The sequence below is a fragment of the Alexandromys fortis genome, unplaced genomic scaffold (genome assembly GCF_014885135.2).
Source record: "Alexandromys fortis isolate MF-2015 unplaced genomic scaffold, M_Fortis_MF-2015_v1.1 scaffold_29, whole genome shotgun sequence".
Lineage (NCBI taxonomy): Eukaryota > Metazoa > Chordata > Mammalia > Rodentia > Cricetidae > Alexandromys > Alexandromys fortis.
In genome coordinates this window covers 1681129-1699878 of record NW_026067891.1, presented here as the reverse complement: position 1 = coordinate 1699878, position 18750 = coordinate 1681129, and the positions used below count along the sequence as shown (strand labels likewise).

General features: G+C 51.6%; 1 protein-coding gene across 1 annotated transcript; it reads left to right on the top strand.

Moving 5' to 3' along the window:
* The first annotated feature begins 4768 nt into the window (after positions 1-4768).
* On the top strand, positions 4769-17523 carry Stc2 (stanniocalcin 2). Its single transcript, XM_050137258.1, has 4 exons — positions 4769-5404; positions 7275-7417; positions 9578-9789; positions 14445-17523. The coding sequence occupies exons 1-4, from the start codon at positions 5254-5256 to the stop codon at positions 14830-14832; spliced, it is 894 nt and encodes a 297-aa protein (XP_049993215.1). The 5' UTR covers positions 4769-5253; the 3' UTR covers positions 14833-17523.
* Positions 17524-18750: the final 1227 nt, after the last annotated feature.

The following is an 18750-nucleotide window of genomic DNA, read 5'->3' as shown; positions in this document are numbered from 1 at the left end:
AGCACAATAAAATGTCAAAGATATAAAAAAAATTAAATTCAAGATCCCATGATTTATGCAGAGAGCCATAGATTTGCCAAGGGTTCTACTGAGTAATTTTAAGACAGGATGGATTTCACTCTTTTTTTTTTAATGTTGTCTCTGGAAGACTTCTAAAAAATGAACAAAAGTCATGAAATAGCATTCTTTGAAAATAGAATCGCTGTGGGGAGGGAGGGGGAAGAGAGAGAAAGAAGGAAATAGAGAGGGAAAGAGAGAGAAGGAAAAAGAGAGGAGAGAGAGAGAGAGAGAGAGAGAGAGAGAGAGAGAGAGAGAGGAAAACCCTCAAAGACTCCTGGGGTACAGTGAGGGTTAAAGTGCATTAACAGACTTCAGCATTTACTGAAGACTACCAAAGTCAGGTTCGTGTGGAAAACAAGCCCACGAAAAAGACTTTTCTAAATTTCAGCATTTCTCAGTCAGAGTTCCAAACCCAGTCAGGAGTGCCACCTCACCCCAGCATCACAGTGTCCCTACTGGCCTCAGCTGAGAAAGCCAGGCAGCCCCTTGCTTAGGATATTTTTTCCCGGAGTTTGTCTCAGCACACAGAAGGAAGAAAAAGCTATGTCCCAAAGAAAACAGTGAGGGCTTCTGGGTACTGCTCAGGCGTTGGGATGAAGCCCTAACACAGCTCAGCCCACAGGCAGACACTTGATGTTCGCTGTCTTCTCGTGTTATTCCAGTAAATGGATCTACTGAGGGATACAGTGTCCTTATTCTCTGAGACTTTAAAAAATTCCTTTGTATCATTTGTATTTCTGGCCAATCCATGAACGGCTTGACTACTGATTGATGAGAAGTGCTGAGTTCACAAGTGTGCTGTGTTCCAGCACTCTGAAAGGAACTCAGCATCATTTTCCCCACGGTACCGCCCAAACTAGCCATGAACTCTTGGGCTCAAGCCATCCTCCTGTCTCTGTCACCCAAGGAGCTGAGAATAAAGGCTTGCAGCACCGTGCCCAGCTAAAACAATATTGTAAGTGGTTGGTTTCCAGGCCAGACCCAAAGTCTTCTTCACTCAGATGTTGAAAACCTGAGCTTTTACAGGAAAAAGGAGCAGAAAACACTCCTAAGATTTATTCATGAACTAACCCAAATGTGAAAGGTTTAGTCTCCTTTCATTACGAAGCCTGCTCGACAAAGCAACCAATGAGAAAGGACGAAGGGGAGGATCAAGGCTTTTTAGGGGAGACTTCTGCTTATGAGAATCTGGGGAGCCTGACACAGCAGTTTGTCACTTGGTCCAGTTTTACCTCTAGCCATTTTTTGTCCCAATCTCCCTCCTACAAGTATGAAACAAGCAGGGTGCACAGAAGGCACCTGTGAACTATAGGCGTAAGATGGGAAATGAAGACGTTTGGAAGAGATGTCCTTCTTCAGGCATGGAGTTAAATCATATCCCTGTGGGAGCTGGCTGAGCCAGGGTAAGCTAGTGAGGAACATGTGACGGGAAGGGACAGTGGGACACCCAGTGTTACAGGCCCTTGACCAGGTGGAAGAATAATAGAGTCCACTATTTGGTCAGACAGTACCCCTTCTGGCCATAAGGTGGTGCCATAAGCCCAGCCAGTCTGCCCCAATAGGCTAGGGCATGCAGGGGGCGGAGCTCCCAGGAAAGCCATGTTCCTCACTCGGCCTGTGGAACCTTCAGGAAGCCTGCACTAGAGACCTGCGTCAACTCGTAATCAGTGCCTCAGCGGGCTAAAATGATCCCACATGCTCACACGGGAGCAAGTTTACCTACTGTCCTGCGGGACACCACGCCCCACGTGGAGAGGTCAAGCCATTCATTTGCACTCCCTTTGTCTTGTTCCAAAATGCCAGTACCCATACCAGAGCTTTCTCTGAGTCCTAAAGAGAATCCAATCAAAGAGCACCTTGAATCACGTCTCTAGATACCTAGCACGGATTTGGCAACTTGGCCCGGCCTTACCACGTGACTACCCATCTAGCTAGCCTGGTCTCCCTCTTTAGCCCCAAACTGGACAACTCATTCCTGACACAAAACTCGGTGTGTTTTGCCTGCACAGAAACATCCTTTCCCTTGCCTCCACTTGGCAATTCCCTTCCCTAGCTTTCAACCCAAACACTTCCCTCTCCAAAACCTTCACTCTTAGACACCATTGAGGGTGACAGTAGAGGGAAAGGGGGGGGGGTGTCTCATCACACAAGTCTGGGTGTCACAGACCAGATCTGTCTCCGCAGTTACATGTCTCAAACTGTCCACAGATGCTGGAACCACGGTGCAGCACTGGCTGGCCCACCCTTGCTCCTCCAAGGCTTTGTTAAGGTGGACATTAGGTTTAGCGAGGCGCCAAAGTCTCAGGCTCCGTGTGTGATGCAGTACCTGTGCTCGATTCTTGCTGGCTTTATGTCATCTACTGTACCCAGCTCATTCCACTCGTCTGCCAAACCCAGCTTGAGGGACTGATGAGCTAAGGGAATCTGCAGGGGAAAGGGGATCACGACAAAGGCTCCAGTGTGTGCCCCGCCCTTCTCCAGCCTAGTTCTGCCCTGGGCCAAAGGCCCAGGGCATCGCCCAGCAAACCTCCCAGAGAGTCTGCAGCCCTGGGTAAGATGGGCGAAAGAACACCCTTGTCTGTGCTTCTGCCTTGGCCAGCTGGTCCAGAAAGGAACCTTCAAGCATGGGTGCTATGTGCGTTCACAGCACCGTGCATCCAGCCACTGGGTGCTCTTCCTAAAGCGGCAATTGGCTCAGATGGGAACCATGAAATTCCCTTGAAAGTTGGACTAAAAAAACCTCAAGATGGTTTTTTAAAACCACGCGGGTTCTCTGAGGACAGGTCCGGTGCCTCACCGCAACAGGACAAGTCGACTTTCCTGCTACGGCTGTGCACTCCAGATTCTGTCTCTCTGGTACCACTTCTGCTCGTGGAAGAGGCCGTAGAGGTCTGTCCAGTTCTAAAGTTAAGTAAGGCTGAGGTCTGTTTGACTCTCCCAGAAAATTTTTGGCCTTGGGGGGGGGGGCCACAGACCAACATGTTTTTGTTTGTTTTGTTTTTAAGGAAGTACAGGAGGGTTTCTTTTAATAAACTAATAAAGAAAGCTAAATTAACTATTCAAACAAGCGAGGTGGTCGATGAGGATGACCCATCATTATACCCACTATCCACCACCTTCCTCAAAAAATGGCCGAGGAAGTTTCTGCTATTAAAATCATGGGTATGAGTGGCTAATTTCTTCCCACCATCGAAGACTAAGACACTCAAAGTGACCGTTTTCTGGGGCCCAGAGAGATGGAGAGGTACTATGAACAAAAGCTCCGAGAGGTTCTGCCCCTGGAAAGTCCATTCCCATCTCCTCCCTTCCTTTCTACAGTGTGAAGCAGCGGTCACTCTGAGCCCCAGCCTCTGCCATCTCCTCGCTGGAAGGCAGCTGGCACCCAGGAAAACTGAGCGGGCAGCTGGCAGACAACCTGGGCGCCCATCTCTGCACCCCTCCCTCAGGCGTGTCACACGTAGGCGCAGAAGAGTCTGAGAGTGCGCCTCGGTGCGGAGGCCCAGGGTAGCAGTCGCCGCAGGCGGTGGGTGATGAAACCTCCTAGGCGCATTACTGCAGAGTGCGCGGGCGAGCGGGGAGTAAGGCGAGGACGTGGATTGAGAGCTGGTACCCAGGCTCACCTGTTCTCCAAGACTAGGGTGAGAACGAGGGGGAGGGGCAAATAGCGCCAATACCGGATGAGAGCCAGGTGGCACTAGGTGGCAGCGATCGTCTCTCCACCCTCCCCCCACCAAGCTAGCCCCCTGAACTAAGCCGTCGGGTTAACGAGGCCAGGAGCAGCAGTTCCTGTCCCGGGCTGGAGCGAGGGAGACGTGAGCGTGCACACGTACACACACAGCAGGGGGGGGGGGAGACGCGCTCCCAGCAGCGCCCAACTTTCTCCCTGCTTCCTCCAGCAGGGGAGATAGCAGCTGAAGGCGATCTGATTCCCAGGGTGCTTAAGGAGGGGGATCCAAAAGAGAGAGACGGTATAGAGAGAATGTCCCGGAACCTGGGACCTTTTGCTTTTATTTTTGCATCAGAGAGCTGAGGAATAAAGGGAACCTTCCAACTGGGCCGAGAGGTGCTTAGGAAAAAATGGAAGCGTGTGTTTGGAGATGCCTAAAGTTGCCTGTTAAGCTCTGGCTTCTGGAGCACGCGATGCTCCGCGGCCGCCTGACCCAAGGCTGCCTGGGCCTCCAAGCGACCCGCCAGGAAATGATGCAAGTCTGGATTGTCACCTGGATCCCTGAAGCCCAGACAGGAATCCGTCTGGATTGGGGGAGGGGCGAGACAAGATGCCCCAGGTGTTGCAGGACCCACCAAATCCCGACAGAAATAAGTGGGAGGTGGACTGTCTCTCGGGCCAAGTGCTTCAGGGTTTTGCAGCCTGTCTTTAAGCGCCTGTTTTGTAAAAGCCAAGCCTCACGACACTTAGGAATTCCCATCGGAGCTCAATTTGCTCGCACCATCTCTGTGCCCAGGTATCTGTTCCAATCTATCCAGGCCTCGGGGCTGACAATGTCACTGAGTTCCAAAGAGAAAACTTTCTCAGCCGGAAGCGAGCCCCTGCGGACGTGGTCCCAGTAAAGACCGACCCTCCCCGCCGTCTCTCCCCCCCCACCCCCCCCCCCACTTTTTTTTTTTTTTTTTTTAGTTTTCGCGTTGCAACTAGAACTGGCATCTGCTTTGGGTTTTTTTCCTCAGTCCGTTCGCCATTGCCCCGGAGCACCCGCACACGCGCACGCATCTTGGGCCGCGCTCACACACACGCACGCAAAAGCGTGGCCGGCGCCAGGTCGGCAACTTTGTGGGGTGCTCGCCGCTGCGCTCCGCTTCCTCCCGTAGTAGTTGGCGCAGGCCCCGCCTCCCGGCTGTGTTGTCAAACGGGCCGGGGTCTCGGATTGGTCCAGCCTCCGGGACAACACCTGCTCGACTCCTTCATTCAAGTGACACCAGAGCTTCCAGGGATATTTGAGGCACCATCCCTGCCTTCGCCGGGCACTCGCGGCTCTGCTAACGGCCTGGTCACATGCTCTCCGGAGAGCTACGGGAGGGCGCTGGGTAACCTCTATCCGAGCTGCGGCGAGGAGGAGGAAAGGGGCGAGCCGGGAGGAAGAGTGGGAGGAGGGGGGAAGCAGCAGAGGAGGAAGAAGAGGAGGAGGGGCGCACAAAGAATCCAGGTCTCCCGGCGGGAGGGTGATACCCAGAACCATGTGTGCCGAGCGGCTGAGCCAGTTTGTGACCCTGGCTTTGGTGTTTGCCACCTTGGACCCGGCGCGGGGGACCGACGCCACGAACCCTCCGGAAGGTCCGCAAGACAGGAGCTCCCAGCAGAAAGGCCGTCTGTCCCTGCAGAACACAGGTAAACGCGTGCGCCCTGCAGCGGGGAGCTGCGGGGAGGAAACACGGTGCACGCCCGCAGCGCTCCTAGTGCGTTTAGCCCCAACCCAGCGACCCGAGCTCACCCCGAGCAGCGCAAACTCTTGGTGGCTCGGGACTTGCAGAGGGAAGAACGAGAGAAGCGAGGGCTGGGCTGGGCTCCGAGCGCCCGGAATCCGCACGTGCTAGCAGGGTGATGAAATGGCTGAGGCAGGACTTGTTGCTACTCTCCCCCAGGGCTGAGGGGAAACGAGGCAGCGCTTGGCGCTGCCAGCTCCAGCCAGAGTGCCAGGCCCGGAGCAAGACGCACTTTGTCCAGGTTAGCCTGTGCAGGGCCCCGAGGGTCCCCGGAACTGGGATCGCCCTGCGCCCAGAGAACTTCTCTTCCAAGCTGGCCAGTCTGGCATGGACTGACTCTCCTTCCTTTAAAGATTGCCGGACATCCCAGAACTTTGCTGGCCATTTAAATGGCATCAAGAAGTTTTCCTTGGGAGGAGGGAGTTCGCAAAGCGTACCTGTGTGACGCTCCGTGGTCCCTTGCCCCTAGCCAGGTCAGCAAGGGAAGAAATGTTGACACGACCCAAATCGTGCGCCGGCCCTGCTCACCGGCAAGCAGCAGCGCCGAGCCTGGCGTGCGGCACACGGGGCTGGCCTTCTTCCCAGCTCCCGGGAGAAAAAGAAACGTGTCTGCCGCTCGGCTCCTTGCTTATGCCCCCACTCCCGCTATTCCTCTGGGGCCGTGTGAACGCGGCGGCCGTGGCGTGCGTGCGCTCCTTGCCTGCGTCGAAATACACAAATGAGGGTCAGGGGCGCCCAAGTGAGCAATCGCTGTCCTGTCCGTGGTCACGCGTGGAGTTAGTCCAGCCTCTCTCTGCCACCACCCCCCGCCCCGGCCCCGTTGCCCAGGTGCGCAGTCGAGGGTCCCTCGCCCGCCCTGGCTCCTCTCTGGTTTAGGTGCCCCTCCACAAATACACGCCCCTCACTCTCTCGCTAGATTTCATCTGATACAGATTTTTCGACTCCAGCCCCGCCCTTCTTCCAAAATACACTTTCCTAGTTGTAATTTTGAGGTTGGTTTAAATCGTGGAACTGAGTGAGCCCAAGAGGGCATGAGACTGCACTCCCGCAGCCTGACAGCCCCTCTGTCCTTTCAGGCTGACGAATTAGGACTCTTGGAAGAGGTAGCACGCTCCTGGGGCCTCAGGGATTCTAGGGGATTAAGTGATAGCTCACACCAGATCCCTAATTAAAAGGAACTTCCAAAGTGAACGACGGCTGGTGGAAGGCCAGCCCCCACCTGCCTCCATGCTGAGGCTCTTGCCAGCCGCAGCCTCCCTGGCCTGGCATTTTTTTAATGCGGGTGGTTTGGAGACACAGCTTTAATAGGAATCTTGTTTTGATTTTTAGGTGTTGAATCATAAAGCTGAATTCAAGTTGCTTTTTGGAAGCTTTCGTCTGGGGTCAGGAAGGAAATAGCTGGATCTTAAAGGCAGTGGCTTCTGCGGCCATTTAATTCATGAAATTCAGTCTTTTGGAAATCTTACCTTTCCCTGTGGGTTTCAAAAGCTGAAATGTTTTCTGCTCTTAAACTGAGTATTCTCACATATACCTTCATAAAGTGGGAAAGAAAGAGGGAGGGGAAAATGCTTGTCCTAACTTCTGACTGTGTTATTTGTTATTTTTTGGCTAATTTTACAAAAAAAAATTCTTTTCAGTAAGTAGTAGTAAATAATGACATTCTATTTTTCCACCTCCTTCGATTCTGAAATTGGCACACCCTTTTCCCCTTTAGTTTTCCTCTAGCCCGTACTGTTAGCATGACAGAAAACTTGTAATTGTTTTTTTCATTTTAGCGGAAATCCAGCACTGTTTGGTCAACGCCGGAGACGTGGGGTGTGGCGTGTTTGAATGTTTCGAGAACAACTCTTGTGAAATCCGGGGCTTACATGGGATTTGCATGACTTTTCTGCATAATGCTGGAAAATTCGACGCCCAGGTAAAGCACATAGCAGGTTGGTGTGGCATGGCTGAAATACTGGCTGGACAGATTGCTAACCCATTTCCCGTACTGTTATTTGAGGCAGTTTGACGCTTGCAGTTGTAGAGAAAGGCACCAGTGTGTTTGCTTCCTGGAGTTGCCATTGGGCCAAATCCTTTCAAATCCTTACACTGTATCTGCATAGGCAAAGCAGGTTAGACATCGAAGTCATAGCCAGTGATAAACACAGTGTCTGCACAACCAGAACCCCATCCCCAAAAGTGCATGAGGAAGAGAAGGCTGGAGAGACAGAGACCCTCGCTGCAGGTAGCAAAGGCTCTTCTAGTGTATATGTGGGCAGGCCGCATAGATAATTCCCGGCCTCCGAACAGCAAGGAACAGAGAGAGTCTCCTCTCCCAACCCGAAAAGTCAAACCCTGACTGAATCTCGCTTGCCTTATAGCCAGAGCTGAATCCGCCTCAGATTACCAAGGTAAAGTTGAGTTGCTACTCAGGGCAAACCACCTATAAGCCAGCTGGTTGTTCCAGCACAGAATGTGTGTTTCGGTGGCATGTAGCATTGGGCTCATTGCCGCTTTCTGCCCCGGTTCTTGGCCCTGTCGAAACACACTGCTGGTATAGCTCATAAATTTCCTCTCCCATTTCAATGGAGCCTGATGACTAAGTCTGGAGGAGGCCAACAGCTGAGGTGTGATTTAGACACGTCACCTGTCACCATCCACTGACATCCTGTGGACAGCCTCACAAAGCAAGGCCTGGGAACAGAGAGGGACGTGACGGGGCGGCAGCCTTGACAGTGGAGGATGTGAGGTAGCAGAAGGGAAGCTGAAACAGAGGGAAGAGGGAGAACTTTGAACTCCTTGCCGTCCTTAGAAAAACGTGCTGCCCCCCAAATTGGAGCTAGGCCACGCAATAGGAAATCCGGAAGAGAGGAGCGTATCAAGGGCCTTCCCACAGGATGTCAGAGAAGAATACTAAAAAAAACAGATTGCCACAGCCCTCACATAAATCCATCTTGTTTTCTCAGCCAATAGGAGAATGTTCTCAAGTTAGAGACATCCCTTTCAAGTCACTTCTCAGTGTGTAACTACTTAATAAAGTGCCAAGCCCCGCCCTAGCCCATCTGGCTCCCAGCTAGAAAGTCAAAGAAAAGGGGGTGCCACAGGGTGGACATGGGTGCCACGTGGGTCTTCAACCATCAGACACTATCTGTAGACATTTCTAAAGACAAAACCAAAATAAACAAACATACTGGCTGGCTTCCCACCTCCGACCTGAACTGGTTCACTTTCTCAACTCAGTGATTTCCAGACCTGCCTCAAAAAAAAAAAAAAAAAAAAGGAAGAAAAAGAAAAGAAAAGAAAAAGGTTAGCTCTTGAGACAGCCTATTTCCATGGAAATTAAAGGGAGATTCCTGGGTAGATACCCAACAGTGCCTCCAGGCCAGGGAGGTTGATAAGAGTAAAATTGGGAGCTTGCCCCCACATCCCGACAACTGCCTCCTTCTGGCCTTGGCACAATCGGCTAAGGGTGCCAGGAAGGAGAACTGTGGGCCACATGTACGCCTGCCTGGCTGCCTCACCCCTCTGAGACAGTGGGGAGGATGCTACTTTGATGCTTCTGCCCTACTCACATGCTGCCAAGCAAGATGCCAGGGGGACCTTTTAGAGACCATAATCCTAACAGTTTAAAAGCAAAGAATGTTTTTCCCGGAAGCATGCAAAGAGGTGACAGACCGTGAGCTGGAGCACCCGCACTAACTGGGAGGCTCCAAGAGCACTGCTTCCCAGGATGGAGCGTGAGCAAGAAGTGTACTCTTGGCTGACACTGGCAGAGGAGCTAGGGCCAATCTCAGGGAATTTTCTACCAGGTAGTCACCTCCCAGCTGCCTGGAGGACACTCCAATTCCAGGGAAACTAGAAGAGCAACTGGGGAAGAGAGGGGCAGATCTGTCCGTGCACAGAGCTCACAACCACTCTGGCCTGCTGCCAGCGATGTCACATCGCCTCCCACCTGGAACCACATCAATCCAAGCACAGCCTCGCTACGCCGAGATCAAAAACCCCTGTGCTAGCCTAAGACTGGCACATGTCATCCTGGCTAGTGACAAAACCTTGTCTCCTCTGCCTCCCTCCCTTTTGTGTCCTCCATCCTCAGGGCAAGTCATTCATCAAGGATGCCCTGAAGTGCAAGGCCCATGCCCTGCGGCACAGATTTGGCTGCATCAGCAGGAAGTGTCCGGCAATCAAGGAGATGGTTTTCCAGTTGCAGAGGGAATGCTACCTCAAGCACAACCTGTGCTCAGCGGCGCAGGAGAACATCGGCGTGATGGTGGAGATGATAAACTTCAAAGACCTCCTGCTGCACGAGTAAGTAGCACCCCCATCCCCATGAGAACGGGAGGAAGGGTCTCCTGGCAAGGGTGGGGTCCTGAGGGCCGGAAATGTGTTTGAGGATGCTACTTTTGGAGGTGAACTCCCTTCAGTGGATATAGTTGTGGTGTGCTCCATAGAGCTAGAAAACCCCCCAGAAATTCATCAAATTTGAAATCCCCACAAACAGAAACATTATTTTTACTAAGTACAAAATATCTATATCAGAAGCATTCTCCATCCTCCCCACGGCCAAGTCCTGGTTGCTGTGTGATCCAAGTAGCTCACAGGCGTCAGTACAATAGCCGGTACACACTAACATTTACCTGCGTGTAGGTGCTCGGCACTAGGCCAGGTATATTACATGAAATGTCCGCCCGTTCCTTACATCAACCCTTCATGCCTCCAAATTCTCACCACGGAAAACTGATCTCTGCTGTGGTGAAGCACGAAGCACTCACAGTTAGGGAGAAGCAAAGCTATGCGCTGGGGTTCTCGCAGTGTGGCTACAGCGCCTTCGCTCTCAAAGGTGCCAATCTAATCAGCAGCTTTTTCTGCTTCCAGAGCTCCCCAGGTCCCTTCTCTAACTCTGCAGAATACATAAAACAAACAGCGGAAACTTTAGTCTGCTAAACAGGCATGGTAAAATGGACTTGAAGATGATAGAGCCAAATCATCTCATTCCTTGGCTCTTACCCCAGCTGTAAGATCCCAGATCTTGCAGAGCGGTAAAAGACATTGATCCACCATTGTTTCTAACATGTCAGTGTGGTCCACAGGCCCCAAAGACAGAGATGTAGAACAAAAAGGGAAGCCACCAGTTTAGTAGACATTGCCAACCACTGCCACCTTTATAGCCACCTCCATCTTTCCATGGTGATTCATTGAGCCAAATCAGCACAATTTTAGGGACTCTCACCCATTAGTTCATTGCATGACCTTCTCCCAGTTATGTTACCAAACATACCCCCTTCATGGCACTAATGCCTAGATTCTGAGACAGCCATCTCGTCTCTCAGTTATGAGGCCTTTAGTAGCTTGTGGCACTTTGGTACAATATAAAATTATTCATGGTGAAATTCTGCAACCAGACCTTTCCAAAAGAAGGACTGTGTTGCTTGGTTTTTGGACCATACTAATACTTCACAACAGATTTTCATTCTTCCAAATATTTACAAAGGAACAATGGCATGGACAATAGTAATTGTCTTTTATTTCTCTTTGGTGTGCAAAGACCTTGGTCATGGGCATGGATTACCCTGTTTGTCTTCTGACCAGCCACAAGATGGAAATTCGCATCTCCACTTCATAGGGAAGGCTAGTGACGCTAAGAACTTCCCTTGTGAGGTTTGATTCCTGCTTTGCGGCCTGGGGATTGGTAGTGTACGCTAGTCTCTTACTATCCACAGGGGATGGTTCAAGGGCCTCCCCTACACATCCGCATCCATGAATGAGGAAGGCTCAGATAAATCGATGACGTAATCTACTCTGGATGATTTATGATACCTACAGACAGAGCAGCTGCTGTGTAAGTAGTTGTTAGTCTACAGTGCTTAGGAAATAACGGCAGGAAGAGTCTGCTTCAGTACAGAGGCAGGTTGCTTCTGAAACGTCAATCTGTGCTCGGCTAGTTGAATCTGCAGGCACGGAGCTGTGTATGACTGAAACTTGGTGTGAGGAACAGGCCGGCAGTCAGAATGCCAACTGCCCTGCTCCTCCTGTTCTTGCTAGACCTGCTAAGACTTCGGGAGTCTTCTCATGTGACAAGGTCTTCTTCCTTTCCCTAATCACTCCCTCATTGTCACCAGAGAGTACTATGAGAGTCTCTTCCTTCGAGGTGCTCTTGAAAGAGGCACATGTTCACAGCCAAGGAACCTCTATCTCAGTGGCATATTTAAGAGGACTTTTTAGTCTTCAAGGTGGGAGGTTGGGGGCCTGCTATACACTTGTGATACATTCCTCGAGTGTGTGGAGTATGAGTATCTTCTGAAGAAAGGTCTTTGGGAAAACTGAAGCCTTTCAGGTTATGGGGAACACACACCCCATCCTAGAATTTAGGGAGGGTTAGCGCACTGTGATGTCTAGTGCCTCTTCCACAGGAACATGGCCTCCAGGCCAGGGACTCTTGTTTCACGGGTCTCCCCCAGCATTTAGAATCAGCAATAGCAGCCAACACTGGCCTGCTCTGCCGAAGCAGGTGGCCCACCCTGTGCAGAGGTGTGGGTGTCTAAAGAACACTGCCAGGAGGCCTCATGCGGGACCTCCTCCTGCTGCTAAGCCAGGACTTCTGGGCATTGAGTTTGTGCCAAGCTCCGGCTCCTTGAAAAACTCCATCCCCTAGCACCACGCAGCAATGCAATGCCCAGCTTCGACTTCAAGCTGAACTTTCCCAATTTTTCAACCAGCTTAACTGATTAAAGGATCCGTTCAGCCCCCGCATACCGAGAAAGCCATCTCAGAGTGTGTGGCAACAGTCACAAACAAAAGAATGTGAGCCAAGTTTGCCTTTCCCTTTAAGGAGGAGGAAGTCAGCCATGCAGAATCCAAACCACCCCATTCCTCTACAGTGCTTCTGCCAGGAGCAGGGGTGGCAGCAATGTCCAGTCTGCTGCGAGCTGCCCCTCTCACCGCTGCCTGCCCACCCCACTCTCTCCTTATCATCTGCCTCCCCCTAGCTGTGGCCAGTCTCCCTTGGCCTCTGCACACCCTGTCACCAGGTGCTGGCAGCCTCAAACACATTCCCCTCCTTCGGCCTTGCTGACACTCAGTTGAGTGCTGGGTTTTGTCATCGGACAGGCCCAGCCTGCAGCCTAAGAAGGCACTGTGCCAGCCCAAAGCACGGCTTAGATTAATTTACTTGGCCACACACGCCCTCTCCACGGGGCTCAGCTTCATCCCTGAGAGAGAAGACAGAACAAGCCGAGGAGAGGGGGACTAGTCCTGCCCCAGGAGGCCGGTGTCCATCTTACAGGTCCAGGGTTCAAAGGCAGACACACACCATGATGGAGAAGACCCCAGAGAGATCTGTGTGTTCCTGGGAGGATCTTTTAAGCTAGACGCTTAAAGGAATAAAGGAAACTCAGTTCGAAATCCCAGATAGCGCCAGCAAATGACCAAACATTTTGCTCCCATTTTGCAGATGGCCTCAGTGGATTTGAGCTTCCTAAGGCAGCATTTGTTTTCAAAGTATGGAGGGAGCATGAATGGCTTACAGCATCCCTTTCTCTATAACTTCCTCCTCCGAGTGCTCAAGAGACACTGTCCTTAGCAGCAGCCTAGGCCTGCTTGAAAGAGGCTGAGCGCCTTGCCCACCAGCCATGCAAAAACCGTGATGCCAAAGGAATCAAATAGGCTTCAAAACGCAGCTCTAGAACATCCCTTCTGCCTGTCCTCAGCCCAGGCCAGGCCTCCCTTGCCTAGGATTTCCCAAAGGGGACTTTCCTTTTCCCTATTCCTCATTCTTATGTCCTCAAAGTAAGGACAGTTCCAACGTGGGGAGTGAATGGCCACAACAGCATTGATTATGCCGCACATCTTAGAACATAAGCTGCTTCTTCTGCAGAGCCAAGGTTGCCAGCCTGCAGAGAAAGATTACACAGACCCCTAGGATGGTCATCCAAGTCTCAAGTCACACCTCAGGGAGGAGAGAACCTTTGCTCCTTATAAATGGCTACACATCCCACAGTGATTTCCCTGTGGAAGCAGGCGCTGTCTGTCATGGGCACATTTGTCCAGGACTTAATTCTAGTTAGCCACACAAAGTCACATAAAGCATCCCACATCCTCTTGGATCTTAAAGGCCAGTGAGAGTTAAGGGGGGCTCTGTAGGTAGGCCCATCAATTTAAAGAGGGGGCACGCTTCTCTGTCCCCTGGAGTGAGTCCTCCAGCAATTTGGCTAAGAAACAACTCGAGGTCGTTGGTACAGGTGGAGATGCAGTTCTGAGACCAGAATGGGCCGTGTTGCTTTCAGAGAGAGCTGCTCTCGTTGTGGACATGGGGACCCTGACTGACTGAAAAGGGAAAGCCACAGGGAGATGACACTATAGGGCAATGGCCCTCCCCAGCGCATCTCATTTCAGATTCCCCCAGACCGTGGCATACATACCCAACAACTTTCATAAAGGCCCTTTGTTGTAAGCCTAAGTCAGGGCACACAGGTAGGGAACATGACCTCAGGAGACCCTCATTGATGCCGCCTGTGATGGGCAAGCATGGGGACTCCTGACAGATGCTCAGGAACTCCTTAGTCCGACACTTCCTGGGTTCTTCACTGAAAGTGCATACATGTACCAATTTACTATTGAAGACCCTTCACCATTGGCCAAGACTGTCTCCACTCCAGCCAAGCTCACCAGCTCCCGTAGCCTGGGTGTGCCCAGGACACCCTTGCTTTCCTCTCCACTCACACAGCTGCTCTGCCTGAAATGCCTACCTTAATGCCCTGACCTTCAGCTTTTCTCCCATGTATCTACACTGTCAGTAGCGCTACACCTATTTGAGAAGCAGGAACCTGCCTTAATGCCATTCCCTGCCATGGAACCTAGTCTGCAAAGATCACTCACCGAACCCTAGTTAAGCATTGTCTCTTGTCACAGGGCCCCCTTATAACATGTTCCAATCTCAGTCCATCTCTCTCTGCTTGAATCTCTAGGCCCTATGTGGACCTCGTGAATCTGCTGCTGACCTGCGGGGAAGATGTGAGGGAGGCCATCACTCACAGCGTCCAGGCTCAGTGTGAGCAGAACTGGGGAGGCCTGTGCTCCATTCTGAGCTTCTGCACCTCCAACATACAGAGACCTCCCACTGCGGTCCCTGAGCATCAGCCCCCGGCAGATAGGGCCCAACTACCCAGGCCTCACCATCGGGATACAGGCCACCACCTATCAGAAGCCAGCAGAGGCGCCAAGGGTGAGCGAGGGAGCAAAAGCCACCCACAGGCCCACGCCCAAGGCGGAGCAGGTGGCCAGAGCGCCCAGGGACCTTCTGGGAGCAGCGAGTGGGAAGATGAACAGGCCGAGTATTCCGACATCCGGAGGTGAAACGAAAACCTAGCCATGAACGTTTCCTCCAGGCCGTCCGTTTCCTTATCTATGGACATTCCAAAACATTTTACATTAAAGAGGGGATGTCACACGCAGGATGTGTGCGAATTGTGGACTTCATGCAGGTGTCTGAACAGGTGAGATGAGGTCTCAGGTGCCTGCCCGGTGGGTCGGCACCTACGTAAGCTTATTCACGGGAGTGTTGCCTTGAGTCTGCCTGTGGCTTTGTCCCTTTCGGTCTGTGGGAGCTAGAGGGTGGCTAAGGTGTGCTCTGTTGGGGGGAGGTCAGATGGGGAGGGAAGGGGCCTCACGTGGGTGCTAGGCCCTGCCCTACAGCTTCCAGTGCTGTCTGCAGGGAACAGGGCAGCTGGGTTCTGAGGCAGGAGTGAGGGGGAAGTGTGGCTGTTAGGGCAAAGGAGGAGCAGAGAGGATGCAGGACTCAGCCATGCTCAATGCCAAACCAAAGCTTAGTGTCATGCCTGGGACCTTGTGTTTCATAGCTGCTGGAAGGAACATGGAGTACTGCATTTTCTATGTGTCATTTCTGGGGGACACCGAAGGAGTGGTCGTTTTTGACCACTGCTTCAGAGTTCAATTTTACTTTTTTTTTTTAATCCATTGATGATTTGTCTGTCATCTAAATAAATGACTTTCAAATCGAACAACTGGGTCACCAGAACCAGCTCAAAGCAGGAGGAAAATCAACCCCAGCCCACCTCTGGAGGGTAAATTTTTGTAGTTCTCTTTTAAGAAGAGCTCAAACGGCAGTATCCCCACATGGGCTTCTCCTTCCGAAACAGACAGATCCCCAGAGGGAGAAGCACATACCAGGGGTCCCTTCCTTGACAGCCTTTTTCTAGACTTTCGCTATCTCAACTTGACCTCGGACAAGTCCTACGAGCCTATACATTGAATCCATGTGGCCAAGTTGGAAACCAGTCTCTGCATGCCGGAAAGAGGAAGAAGAGAAACTGGCATCAAGACCACTAAGGAAATTGCTTTTGGGGAATGCCACCCTCTGCATACTTGGGCAAACAGCTTCATCTCCAAGAGACAGGGCTTTCCAGAGCCCACGTGGAAATTTAGCAAGAAGGAGGTGGGTGGACAAAAGGAAGGCCAAAGAGGAGAGAAGGGACTCGTGTCAGTGCCGCACTAAGATCTTCCTCTGGGGCTGTCACAGCTACTGCTCTTGCAGCCAGTGCTGTAGACGTAGGGGGTAACCTGGACCAGGTCTGGAGAGCAAGGCTCGGCCAACTTTTTCTATGAAAGGCCAAATAGTGATTAGTGAGTTTCCGTTCGGCAAGTCACACAGTTTCTGTTGCCACCAGCCAGCTCTGGCGTGACAGCCCAAAAGCGCCCTCTGCCACACAAATGGAAGGGCTTGGTTGGCTCTGTTCCACTAAGATTTTCTTCCCCAGGCTCACAGACCGTACATTGCATGTTCCCTGTTCTAGGGAGCAGGATGAGAAACATGCATCCTACCCTCTATCTCTCTCTGGAAGGCCCCTAAGGCCAGGAACAGCCACCGTTCTCAGAGCACATCCACAAACTCGGCTGGTGTCTCAATGCGCAGGACCCAGTCTCAATTTCTCATATCGGCTATGCTTGAAAAAAAAATCATTTGGGGAGGGGTGGGTTGGTGACACGCTGGGAATCCCCCAGGAAGATGTGGGGCTGCAGAGCATAGAGGAGCACATGCCTTTAATCCGGTTCTGCCTGCAAGGAAGGAGGCCCAGCATGCCAGACTCTGCCGCGGAAAATGCATGGGGATGGTGGCACTCTGGTGCTATGTGTGCCTGTGTGGTACCTTGACTGTTTTCTGCTTACATCACTCACACCGTCCTTTGTTCCTGGCTTGGCCGCTCCTTTGTCACCAGTGTCTGGACTGAGTTCATCAGTGTCTCGCAGTCACCTACTGATGTTCCATGTGTTTCTGCTGTAAATATTTGTCGTTTGTATTTATTGTCTCAGTGTCTTCCCCCCCCCCAAAGGCATAAACTCGCTTCATTCAAACACACCAACCGATCTCTGTTGTGTATGTCCATGCTTTTGTCGTCCCTTCCCCCTCCAAAAGTTAAAAAAAAAAAAAAGATGTCATTTCATGGTCCCTCATGTGATTAGAAACACGGAATATATTTATCTCTCTAGTCCTTTTGCTCAAAATTGTCCGGATTCTTGTGTGCCTCCTGAAGGCATTCGCACAGTCTAAATGTAAGCGAGGCAGCTGTTGAGAACAGCCCTCCTTAGGCTTCATGCTTTGTACGCATTTACTTGGGAGCCTTCCTGTTCGGAAGGATGTGGGTCTCCAAATAACGTTGCAGTGTTTATTTTGAGCTTCGAATCTTAGCGAGATGATCCGCACACCTCTCCTTTGTATCAATAAATAGCCCTGTTATTCTAAAACAAGAGGGCCAAAGACAGCAGAACGCCAACAACCCAGAATCGAATAAAAAGGAGACACTGGCCCAGGGCTGCAGTCCGTCCTTAGGCATGAGCTCTGAACCTGGCTAATGGCATCTCGGGAACAACATGGAGACGGTGCTCCTGGCATCCGCTTCCTAAGGAAGAATGGCACCACGTGGGCTTACTAAGTCAGCGTCTGCTTCTGTTACAAAGCTAGACAACAGGGCCTGGACACTGTCACCCTGTGTTCTTCTTCAAGCATTAATAAAGGTTTTAGATAAATGACTTGCACTTGAGCAGTGTTATTTCTGGGGCACCTGGATGTGAGGCGTAAAAAGAGATAACTGAGTGGGGGAGCGGGGGTGCTGGCATTGCTTGTGCTTCACACTTGCGGGAGGGGAGCCAGGTGAAGATGCCTCACCCCACCTCTCAGGATGTCCTCATCCCAGGACCTCTGGCCAAGTGCCCACCAGGGCCACCAAGACAAAGAGGAAAAGGAATCCTCTGCCACTGGCCTAGAAATAACCACCCTCATCCCCACTGGCTTCTCAAAGCTCCCTCTGCTGTCGCCTTCCCGTGCAGCCCATTCTTTCAGGCTGGCGCTGCAGCCTCTGCCATCAGCTCCATGCCTTGGCACATGCGAGGTTGCTCTCTGGCTCCTTCACAATGCTTGGCTACCACTGCAAGGCCAGACCAGAGCTCTTCCTCACTACAGCTTGCAGGGCCACAGTGCCCACACTGCATGCCAGGCATCCCGGTGGCCATCGAGCAAGCGTTACCCCACCCCAAGGCCCACCCTATCAATTACTGTTCCTATTTTGCAGACAAAGAAGCCTGAGGAGGCCAGTGAATCATCTCAGCAAGTAAAAAGGCTTTTGCTGTCAAGCCTGATAACTTGAGTTTAATCTCTGGGACCCTCCTGGTGGAAGCAGAGAACCAAGTCCTAAAGATGTCCTCTGATGTCCACATGTGCACTGTGACATAGGGTGGGGGGTGCTTTCCTAAGCACACACACACACAAATATGAATGTTTTTTAAATATTTATTTATTTATTATGTATACAATATTCTGTCTGTGTATGCCTGCAGGCCAGAAGAGGGCACCAGACCTCATTACAGATGGTTGTGAGCCACCATGTGGTTGCTGGGAATTGAACTCAGGACCTTTGGAAGAGCAGCCAGTGCTCTTAACCTCTGAGCCATCTCTCCAGCCCAAATATGAATGTTTTAACTTGAAGAAGAGGAGTCCAGGTACAGATAACTATGTGGTTAGAGAACAGGAGTCTGAACTCAAAACCAGATGGGGCCTCCTATGCCCACTACCTTGCACGAGGCCTGGGAAAAGAATAGACTCACTGGGTGGTGGTGGCGCATGCCTTTAATCCCAGCGCTCAGGAGGAGAGGCAAGTGAATCTCTGTGAGTTCGAGGACAGCCTGGTCTACAGAGCTAGTTCCAGGACAGCTAGAACTGTTATACAGATAAACCCTGTCTCAAGAAGAAGAAGAAGAAGA